This window comes from Ursus arctos, chromosome X (assembly GCF_023065955.2).
Source record: "Ursus arctos isolate Adak ecotype North America chromosome X, UrsArc2.0, whole genome shotgun sequence".
Classification (NCBI taxonomy): Eukaryota; Metazoa; Chordata; class Mammalia; order Carnivora; family Ursidae; genus Ursus; species Ursus arctos.
This window is the reverse complement of record NC_079873.1, coordinates 118295248-118305781: the sequence shown is the minus strand read 5'-3', so window position 1 is coordinate 118305781 and position 10534 is coordinate 118295248. Positions and strand designations below refer to the sequence as shown.

Below are 10534 nucleotides of genomic sequence, written 5' to 3'. Positions count from 1 at the left end.
CGGTGAGTTAAACAGAGAACAGCCATGCGATCCAGGAATTCCACTCCCACATATGGATCCCAAAACGTGAACTCAGGTGTTCAAACACAACTCGTTCACGAATGTTCCCGCAGCGCTATGCATAAGAGCCAAAAGGTAGAGACAACACAAATGTCCATCACCGGGGGAATGGCTAACCAGAAGTGGTCTATGCGTACGGTGGCATAGAATTCACCCCCTAAACAGGAACAAGGTGCTGACCCAAGCAACAATCTCTCTGAACCTCCGAACCTTATGCTGAGGGAAAGAAACCAGACAGAAAAGGTCACATATTGTACGATTCCATTTTTATGAAACGCCCAGAAGAGGCAGAGAGACAGAAAGCACCGTTTTGGTTGCGAAGGGCTGGGGTAGAGAAGGAATGGACAGCGACAGCTTCCTGGTATGGTGTTTCCATTCTGGGGTGACGGAAATGTTCTGGAACGTGATACTGGTGACAGTTGCACAACATTGTGAAAGTGTTCCAGGCCACTGGATCGTATACCTGAAAATGGGTAAAATGGTACATTTCACGTTCTGTGTACTTTGCCACAAGAAAAAGTCAATCGATCATATATGTAGGGATACGTTTATAGTCTCTCAGTCTGTTCCGCTGATTTACACACTGATCTCTGCACCAATACCACACTGTCTTTATTACTGTGCTTTATAATAAGTCTCGGGATACCTATGGTAAATCCTCAACTTTGTTTTCCCTTTTCACGATGCTTTAGTTATTTAAGGTCATCTGCATTTCCACCTACATTGTGGAATCAGCTCGTCAATTTCTATAGGAGACTCAGCTGAGCTTTGGATAGAGCTTGTGTCCAATCTACAGATGAAATGGGGGAAGATTGCCATCTTGACAATATTCAGTCTTCCTAACCATGAAATGTCTCTATCTATACTTTTTTTTAAAAGTATTTATTTCTTTGAGAGAGCGAGCAAGTGAGCGTGAGCAGGGGGAGGGAAACAGGCAGAAGGAGAGAGAGAATCTGCAGGCAGCCTCCCTGCTGAGCACGGAGCCCCACGCAGAACTCATCCCAGGACCCTGAGATCATGATCTGAGCCGAAATCAAGGGCCTGCCTCTCACCCAACTGAACGACCCAGGCACCCCTCTATCTAGAGCTCCTTTAAACCTTCCCGGCAATGTTTTTCAAATTATTTTATTTCATTTTTGAATTTTTGTTGCTAGTATATAGACATACAATTGCGATTTTAATACTGATCTGGTGTCCTGTGGCCTTGCCGAATGTACTTACGGGTCTAGGGCCTTTTGGTCTCTGTGTAGCTCTTGGGATTTTCTCCATATAGGATCATCTGTGAGTAAAGATCGTTGTACTTCTTCCTTTCCAATCGGAATGTTTTTATTTCGGGGCATGAGGCGCGTGCCCCGCTGGCGGGGCTCTCCTGTGTACTGTGGAAGAGAAAGGGCAGAAGCGCGCCTCCTGCACCGTTCCCCATGGTGGAGAAAACCTTCATCCCTCCACCGTTAAGGATCGTGCACACTCTACGATTACGTGGACACTCCTCCCTAGGTTGAGAAAGTTCCTTTCTAGATACCAGTTGTGTTGGAAATGTTTATCACGGCTGGGCGTTGGATTTTGTCAGCTCTCGCTCCCGCTCCTACCGTAACAGTCAGTTCCCCCCCTTCCTCTGTTAGTACGGAGTAAAACTCTGATTGACTTTAAGCTGTGAAACCAACGTTGCATTGCAGGGAGAAACCCCGCGTGGTCCCGCTATGTATCTCTAGGGTGTTCGGACCAGGCCTGCCTGCTCTCCCTACTGACCATTCGCAAGGGTGTGGTCCCCGAGGCACAGGACAGAGAACCCACTGTTGGGGATAAGGAGCAGCCAGCAGGTTCTAGGGCAGCAACCTTGCTCAAAAGCCTTCCATGACAGGCTGTCATCTTCCTAAGGACCCCACAGGGGAGCCCCCGTCCCCCTGAAGCACATGCAGGGGCACCTGCCGCAGCTCATTTGTCTAGGGCCACCATATTGGTGATGTCACCAATGATGGGAGGAGACAGGAACCCCCTTGCCCTCCGCCTCTTAGTGGCCCCAGGAGCCTGGCTGCTGCCTCCCCGTTGGCTGGATGGTGGCCAGGGCGGGCCCTACACGGGGAGCGCTCGGAGGTCCCCAGCTCAGGGCTCCGGCCAGCTCCTGGGATGGCAGCGGCGCTCCTCGGGGGGCACAGAAGCTGAGACACAGACACAGAAGGCACGGACCCTGAGAGGCCGCTGTGACCACAGAGCATCCACGAGGCAGAGGCTGCGAGAGAGGCAGGCCCTTGGCTCTGTTTTGTGGGGCGGGCCTCGCAGGTGGTGGTGACCTTGGGATCTTGCTCAGCCTTGGGGCCAGAGCTGTGGCTTTCCTCCAGAGGAAGGCAGACACTGCAGATGGGGCAGCCTGAGGCAGCTTGGTGCCCTGCCAGGGGCATCTCAGTCCCTCTGTGCCCCATGCAGGGATCCTCTCCAGCGGGGCTCCCCAACCTGGCTCCAGGCTGCAAGCGTGGCTCCTTCTCGTGGGCCTGGGGTGGGTCTGTTCCCGAGTTCCCAACAGCTGGGTCTGCATCCACCGAGCCCCAAATTCTCCTGTCCCACCCCAGGGGTGACGGTGCTGGCAGAGAAGCATCTGGGGTGCTTCCGCTCCCCCGCATTTCCCCAGAAGCCCCAGCAGATCCTTCCTGAGGTCCCGGATGCTGGATCACCCTGATTGGAGAGAGGCTGCCTTTGATGTCAAGTACACATGTACTTGAAGCCAAGCGGTCAAGTCCTAGGTCTGTCGCTGTTAGGAGGCCAGAGGCCACACTGAAGCGGCTCACCTTTGTATCCTGAAATCCTGCCCCAGACTCTGGCACTGAGGGGTGACTCAGGGGACACCGGGGCACGCGTCACTGTGCCGGCGGGCACCCGTGAAAACAAGAAGGTTCTCTGGGGTGGCCGGCGGTCCTGCTCTGAAGCGTGGATCTGATGAGCCGAGCCCTTTTCTGTGCCAAGTGCGGGCTCAGGGCAGACCGGGCCTTCCTGCCACGTGGTCCTCAGAAAACCCCGCAGGGAGGCGGGAGCAATGGCTCAGTGGCCATTGCCTGCCGTTGTCCCCTGCCTTTGGGGCGCCTCCTTCCACAGGATGAGCGCAGGGTGGGCTCCAGAGTGGAGTCTGGAAGGTTCTCCTCTGTGGTCTGGTGCCCGAATCCACACTCCAGCTGGGTGTGAGCCCTGCAGGGGTGGCCGAGTCTCAGCGGGGTGAGCCGCGGAGGGCTGCTGCTTAGCCCTCTTCTCTCCCCTTCCTCCATGGAGGGGAGCAGCGCACCGAGGGGAGACGGGAGGGGGCTGCGAGCCTGCCCAGAAAGGGTGCAAAGGTGGCCGGTGGAAGCCAGGGCCCGTGGGAGGAGGGAACTAGAGCATTCCACAAAGGCAGCCCGGGAGCCTCAGAGGGTCCCCAGCACGTCAGTGGGAAGCAGGCAAGAGACGGAGGATCCAGCCGGAGTGCTCCCCATGCAGGTAAGGAGCTGCAAACACCGACAGGCGGAGACAGAGGGGATCCGGGGGTGACCCCTGTGCTCCAGAAGGGCACTGCCGATACTGTGTCCTCTCGTGGTTGGCAATACACATAAGATCTTCTAAACTCTAAACTCGAGCTTCTCTTATAAAAGGGGCCACAGAACCTCGGAGGCACGGCTGAAGCAATGGCATTTCCCATTTCCAACAAAACAAACCAAAGACCCACACGTGGCCCAGGACGAAGAGGGGCTGTTGATACTGGGAAAGCCTGCGCACCAGGGAGACGCGTGGTCCCAGCTAGGTGCAGCCACAGCAGTGAGCCCTGGGGAGGAGGGCGGCCGGCCCAGGGGAGGGGCGGAGCACAGCGGAGGGGCAGGCGGGAGGCAGGAGCACAGCGCCAGGGAACTGACCCACGAGGCCTGTCTTGGCGGCTGCCGCCTGAGGACGTGTCCGCACACCCACCTGCCAGAATCAGGGGTCTGTACTGAGGCCTTCACCGGGTTCAGACACACATGCCCAGCGGACGGGCTCAGCCACACCTCACTCTCTCACGGCTGCGACCTCGGAACAGCTCCTTGTGGGGGGATGGTGGGGGGAAGGTCCACTCCAAGGACAGGGGAGGAGGTGAGGAACCTCCTGGCGCTCGGAGCAACCTCGCGGGTCATCCGGGGACCACAGCCTCGCCATGACCTCCTCCAAAGGTGGCCGTGGGGAAGATGGGGAGGTGACGGGAACAAAGCAGCCAGCAGGGCCCCGGGGCCCCGGGCGGGCTCGCCACACCTGCCAGTTCCCTCCGCTTGCTTTCCTCTCCTCCTAGAGACCAGGCTGCTCCAGGTGAAGCCGGAACCAATGTTGAGTAGCCATCGGCTCGCAGAAGGCCACGGCCACCCTGAAGGCTCCCTACAGGCCACGCGAGAGAGCCCGTGGCCGGCCTGGGGCCACGCGATGGTCCGTGATGAGCTGGGCTCAGGACGCCACCCTGGACCACAGCGGAAGCTGCCTGCCCTCCTCGGTGGCAGGGAGGGTGCGCCTCCCTCTCCAACGTGCCCAGGACCCTGAGCTCCTGGGACCCTGCGCTCCGGTCTGACCCCCCCATCTCAGTGGTGGCAGGCTACGTGATCTCTGGGCTGGGGTTGGGACCAATGGCGACTGCACGGGACGGTCTGGACACAGCAGAGGGAAGCTCAGGGCACTGGCAGGGACTGGGGTCCATCCCTCCTGTGGTGGCCAGTGCTCAAAGGGTCTGATTCGTCAGGGTGCTTTGACCCCTGGACGTTCCCAGCAGGTGGAGCACAGCCAAGACCCTTACCCCAGGCTGTGCTCCTCAGGGGGACCATGACCCTGCATCCTCAGGAGTCCTCCCCCAGGGGACTGTGGGCCTTCCTCCTTCTTCTACCTCGACCACTGGGCTCCCCAGGCACCCTCCACCAGCCCCCTGCCTGCCTGCCTGCCCACCCTCAGCCCTACAGTAGTTGGAAGCCATGGCCAGGCTTCTATGGGGAGTCACTAGGCTGGGGCTCTCAAGGGACGGTTCGGGTCTCAGCGTGGGGGAAGGGCAGCAGGCTTCCAGTCCCCACCCTCTTATCTTTTCCAAAACTGGCCACCCACCGGGCCGGCAGGGAGGCAAGGGGGATCTTGCCACCTGCTGCTGCAGACGGGCCTCCAGGGGACCCAAAATGCTGTGCAGGGAGGCTCTTCGACCCCACCTCCCGCAGCCCACCCTCCAGCTTCCACTGGATGAAGCGTTTTCTAAGGCCCGGCTCTAAAACGGAGAGAAGACCCAGGTGCCAGGCTGTTCAAATAAGGTTGTGAAAGGGACAGATCGCCACCCCTCCGGCCAGGCCCGTGGCCCTGCCTTCTCCTCCAGGGGCCCTGACCCAGGCGGGCGGGTCTCCCCGCATCTCCTGACCGGGCCTCCGCCCCGGCCCCGCCCCCTGCAGCCCTCCCAGGTGACGTCACCGCCAGCCCCCCTCCTCTGAGGCGACCGCACCGCACCACAAGAGGCGGCCCCCAGTTTCATGTTATTTTATTGAACTCAGGGAGGGCTGTTTTTTTAACTGAGACTGACAAGATCTGACAACACCGGGAAGGAGAGCATTTCTCGGAGCAGCCGGTGCTGCCCGGGACAGTTAACCACGCTCGGGGAAGTGACAGTCACCCTACTCGCCCCTGTCTGGGTTTTGTAGAAGCGCTGCCGCCTGGAAAACAGACTGCAAATAAATAAAGTGCATGGAGAGCCCGTCAGGCGGCCAGGGCCCGGTGCGGGGAGCGGGGCGGGGGGTGGGGGGGTGGGGGCAGGGCAGGCTGCGAACTACTCAAGGCCAAACCGGTCAGAAAAGCAAGGCAGCAGCACAGGTGGGGGCAGTGCAGCCCCGGCCGGTCCCTCGGGGGGCTGTGCGGAGACTTGCCGGGCCCCGCAGCGGGGCAGGCAGGGGCTGGGGCGCCCCGCAAGGCAGGGCTCTCCGGCCAGGGCCTTGAGGCTCCCCCCCCATGGGGAAAAGGAGTCACAGGCCCCAGGGGGCTCCAGCAGAGCAACAAAGCCACAGCTGGGGAGCAGGTCACCCCGAGGGTGAGGCGGGGCCTTGCAAGGGGCACATCTGTGCATCAGCTAAGGAGGCCCCTTGTCCTCTCTTCTCACGCGCTGTCCCCAGACATCTGCGAATGGAGTGGGCGGGCTGGCAGGCTCCCAGAAGTGGTCCAGGGTGGAAAGGGATGGGGCACAGGAAGCGCCACGAGGACACTTGGCACAAGGAAGGAAGCCATCACACCCTGTCTGTGGGAAGCTGCAGGGGACACATGGTGGCCTCATCTGGCCTCAGTCCCCGGGCTGAGGTGGGCAGAGCTCTTCACTCAGGACCTGGCCTCCAGCTTCGTAGCTGAGGAGGGCAGGATGTGTGACACTGGGCCACTCTGTCCCCGGGCCTGGCCAGACTGCTTGGGTTTTCAGTCCCAGGAATTTGGAGGCTGGGGCCTAGAGCAACCAGTGGCAGAGCCGCTGTGGGACCGGGGTCCTTCCTGGCTCCCCTCGGGGCCACGCCTGGCCTTCCTGGTGCACCAGGGAACCCCACACCTGGGGCCTCCAGGACCAATCCAAGCCCATCCAGAAGAGATTCTCCAGCGGGATCCTGGGCTGGGGGGGGGCGAGCCTGGGGACAGAGAGATGGGGTCATGCGTGGGTCCCAGCCCCATCCCAGGTTTTCCCTTTACCCTCCTGGTTCCCTCCTGTCCCCAGGAGCCCTACCCCCACCCTGCCACCCAAACTGAGAGGCTTGTGCCACTCAACTGCTGAGGAGCCCTTGGTCCAGCCTGGGGTGGGGTGGCAGGGGTAGGCCAGGCTCTGTGGGTAAAGACATCCGCCCCGCAAGGCGTTTTAGGACTCTCTCCTGTGTCCATCTCAGCTCTGACCACCGTCTTCCCTGTGACCTCCCACTCCACTCCAAGAAAAGCCAGCTCCCCACACTACCTACCCTGGACCTCACTCTCTCTGCCCCTAGGTCCCCCAGGGGGGCCTTCGGCTCCCCTCCCCCACCCCACCCATGCCAGGTTTTCTCCAAGGCTGGGGGCAGATTCAGCCCCACCACTTCTTATCTGTATGACCAGGCCAGACCTCTCCCTGTCCCAGAGCCAGCTTTTCCAATGATCAGGTGGGAGAACAGAACTCCCTCAAAGTGTTGCTAGGAGCTGCAGTGCTGAGTGACAGGGTGGCATCCTTCCCCATGCCAGAACCGGACCACTGGCTACCCCAGCCCTCCGTGCCTCTGCCGGGATGGTCCTTTCTCTCCTCCTGGGCCAGGCCCTTCACCCAGCTGCTCCCCAGGCAGCTCTGGGGCCAGGGGTGGCCCCTGGGCAGGGATTGGAGTCTCCTGACAAGGCCAGACAAGGGGTGGGTCACCACCTACAAACGCTGGTTCCTGAAAAGACAAAGAGATGGAGACTTTACAGTGGCCTCCCCAGGGAGAGTGGTGCCAGTTTGCCCAAGTGCAGCCTCCTCGCAAGCCCCTCCTCCACCCGCTCTCTCCACCCCAGCCTGAGAGCTGCCCTGGGCTCAAGAAGATCTCCATTTCCAGGCTCCTCTGGGTGCACAGGGGCTGCTGGAGGCAGTGTTCAGTGGCACCGGGAGGGCAGACACAGGGGCTGGAGGGAGGGTGGCTGCGATGGCGCCAGAGCAAGACTGCAGGGCAGGGACAGGGCCGAGTGGCCTTCCCACTGGCCTCCCCACTCCTAACGTCCAAATGCCCAGCGCCAGAGGACGCCCCCAGAGCGGGCGGGGAGCAGCAGGCACAGCAGGAGCAGGCCCCGACCCCAGGGGCCTGAGGGCTTAGAAGGGGCCCGACCAGGGCTTTGACCAAGAACACAACCACCCTCCCTGTCTGGCCCCCTAAGGGGTGAAGGGTGGCAGCATCTTTTCCTTCTAGGGCCTTCCCCAGCGCCTCCCCCAGCCCATTCCCCTCCATTCCCTGGGGTTCAGGTGGCAGCACCAGGGCCTCTGGGGAAAGCCAGGCGAGGATGGGCTGACCCTCTGAGATGCCCGGGCTGCCGCCACCCCTCACTCCTGTATGGGAATGAGGACCAGGGATTCCGGGACTCCTGTGGCTCCCCGCCTGAGCAGCTCAGGGGTTGGCTTCCTGGGGTCCCGTCCACAGTTCCCCCTGTCACCGAGATGTCATGGCAAGCGCCGCCGCCAGCCCGCGGGTCCAGCTTCTGGCCTCCTACCTTGCGGATCGGGGCCAGTCAAGTACCTGCTGCAGAATTTTTCCTTGCTGCTTCCCGGGCTCTGGCCAACGTGAGGCAACAGGTCGGCCGCACTCAAATTGGGTTTTCTGTTGTGTGTGTTTTTTTTTTTCTCAAGCCCAACGGAAAGGGCCCGTTTGGCGAGTTTCTGTGCAATAGGTCACCGGCGGCGCCGCGGGCAGGCGGGTCGTGGCCGGGGCCGAGCGGCTCGGCGGCCGGGTGGCCGGCGTGGTCCCGCAGAGGTCTAGGGCCCGGGGGCCCGGGCCGCCCCGCCTCCTGCCCCCGCCGTGTCCCGGCGGCCGGCCCTCATGCCGGCGCCCCTGTCCGTCGCGGCCCGGCGCGCGGGACCCTCCTGCCGGGGCTGCGGCGGCGCCCGCTCACTCGATCCGCACCTGCAGGCGGACGTTGAGCATCACCGAGGCCACCACGTAGAAGTAGGGGAAGTTCATGCGCAGCCGCCAGGCCAGGTCGAAGAAGGTGATCAGCGTGCGCGTGAGCCCCTTGCAGAAGGCGCCATACGAGCCGCGGGCGGCCGCCGAGCGCGACAGCCGCACCACCAGGCCCGACAGGGCCGCCGCCGCCGCTGCCGCCGACAGAGCCGCCGACGCCGCCATGGGCCCGGGCCGGCGCAGGCCCCGCCGACCCAGGGGAGCGCGAGCGGCTGGACAGGTGGACGCGAGGCCTGAGGCGCCCCGCCCCGCCCTCGGTCACCCCTTCCCCGGCTGGGCCGGCGATGCAGCCTCCGCGGCCACCGCCACCGCCCCTCCGGAGCAGCGTATGGAGAGCTCCGCCCCTCGCCGGCTGCCGGGGCGGCCGCCGCCAGCGTAACCCCGCCCCTAGTGTGGACACGCCCCCCTCCCGGGTCCACAGAGCGGCGACTGCCGACACGGGACCGCCCACCAGACCACCCCCGGGACCTCCCCCATCAAGCTCCGCCTCCTTCTGGGCTCCCAAGGGCACAGCCCGAGGGCAGGAAGGGATTGGATTGGAAGGTGGTATTCCCCAGGGATCGCTTTCCGGGAACGTCCTCGGGGACCGGGAGTGTCTGGACCGCTATACTGATTCCGTGCAGATGGCGTCCCGGGAAGGCTCCGCCTGTTTACCTTACCCCCCTTCCCCACTGTCTCCACAGAAAACCCGGCCAGCCAACCCATTGTACCTTTTTTTAATTCACATTTCTCTGCTAACTCAGCACTGTGAGTTTCACCAATCCCACAGGCGCATTGTTTTCTTTTTGGTATATTTGCTGGTCATGTGTATTTCTTTATTGAATTGCCCCATTGTCCTTCTCTTACCTGTAAGAGAGGAAAACTTTCCCTCTATACTCTAAGATTCTATTTATACACACCTCTAGGTTATGAAATAAATCGACAACAGGCAGATTAACTGTAGAAAAGGTATACACATTTACTAATTTTTAATATTACCTGCACGGGGACATCACAGAAAACAAAATGTGAACACCCGGAGAGGCAGTGAGATTTGAGAGCTTATATATCATCTTAATAGGGGAAGTGGAACGGAGATGTAGGCAATTTAGGGGAGAGTAAATGATTTTTAGGAAACATGAGTGGATTCTTAGTAGAATAGATGGGAGTTACGGTAGTTTGTGACAGAGTTTGGATGTGGTGTGGACTTCTCATTTCCCCCCTGTGGTTAAGAATCAATTTCCCTGGTTGACGAAATTTCTAAGGAGGGGTTTCATGACAATTGAGTTCATTTTGGAGGATCTGTCTTTAGACTCATAAGGGGATGTTAATCTTAAAATTGTCAGTCATTTACCAGTAAAAATGTGTTTATTTGGGAATAGGAGAGAATTACAATATAACTAAGGACAAGCAAACAAGGGCTTAATGGCAGGCAAATCGGGAGAACAAAAGAGAGGAAGGCTTTTTTAAAGATTCTACTTACTTATTTGGGAGAGCATGAGCGAGAGAGCACAGGAGCAGGGGCAGAGGCAGAAGCAGACTCCCCAGCTGAACAGGGAGCCCGACTCGGGGCTTTATCCCAGGATCCTGGGCTCATGACCTGAGCTGAAGGCAGATGCTTAACCGACTGAGCCACCCCAGTGTCCCAGGAATGCTCTTTTATAGAGGAAAGTGGGAGGCTGAAAGTGCTGTTGGAAACAAAAAGTCCATTAGAGTCAACTCGGAGTTCCAAGTACAGTGGCTTTTCATTGGCTTGAGTTATGACTGTCTCTCATTTGCTGGGCTGTTGAGGGACAGGGAAGGGGGAACACCTTTTGTTTTTCCTGCTGGGATAGTAATAGCTAATGTCGTGT

At 59.9% G+C, this 10534-nt stretch overlaps 1 protein-coding gene and 1 long non-coding RNA gene across 3 annotated transcripts; both read right to left on the bottom strand.

Moving 5' to 3' along the window:
* Positions 1-309: 309 nt before the first annotated feature.
* On the bottom strand, positions 310-4416 carry LOC130544221 (uncharacterized). Its single transcript, XR_008960341.1, has 2 exons — positions 1282-4416; positions 310-523 (listed from the first exon to the last, which is right to left on the bottom strand). It is a non-coding gene; the product is annotated as an uncharacterized LOC130544221 (long non-coding RNA).
* A 1120-nt stretch (positions 4417-5536) lies between these two features.
* On the bottom strand, positions 5537-9012 carry LOC113270978 (small integral membrane protein 10-like protein 2A). 2 transcript variants are annotated; one of them, XR_007188391.2, is made up of 3 exons: positions 8236-8623; positions 7130-7433; positions 5537-6668 (listed from the first exon to the last, which is right to left on the bottom strand). XR_007188391.2 is itself a non-coding variant. In XM_044391635.3 (2 exons), the coding sequence occupies exon 1, from the start codon at positions 8865-8867 to the stop codon at positions 8631-8633; it is 237 nt and encodes a 78-aa protein (XP_044247570.1). In that variant the 5' UTR covers positions 8868-9012; the 3' UTR covers positions 5537-7433; positions 8236-8630. The 2 variants fall into 2 exon arrangements, 1 of the variants encoding a protein (XP_044247570.1); XM_044391635.3 differs by having other exon boundaries at positions 5537-7433; positions 8236-9012.
* Positions 9013-10534: the final 1522 nt, after the last annotated feature.

Excerpts from the sequence above, each read along its gene's own strand:
- LOC113270978 (XM_044391635.3), bottom strand. The coding sequence starts at position 8,867 with ATGGCGGCGTCGGCGGCTCTGTCGGCGGCAGCGGCGGCGGCGGCCCTG.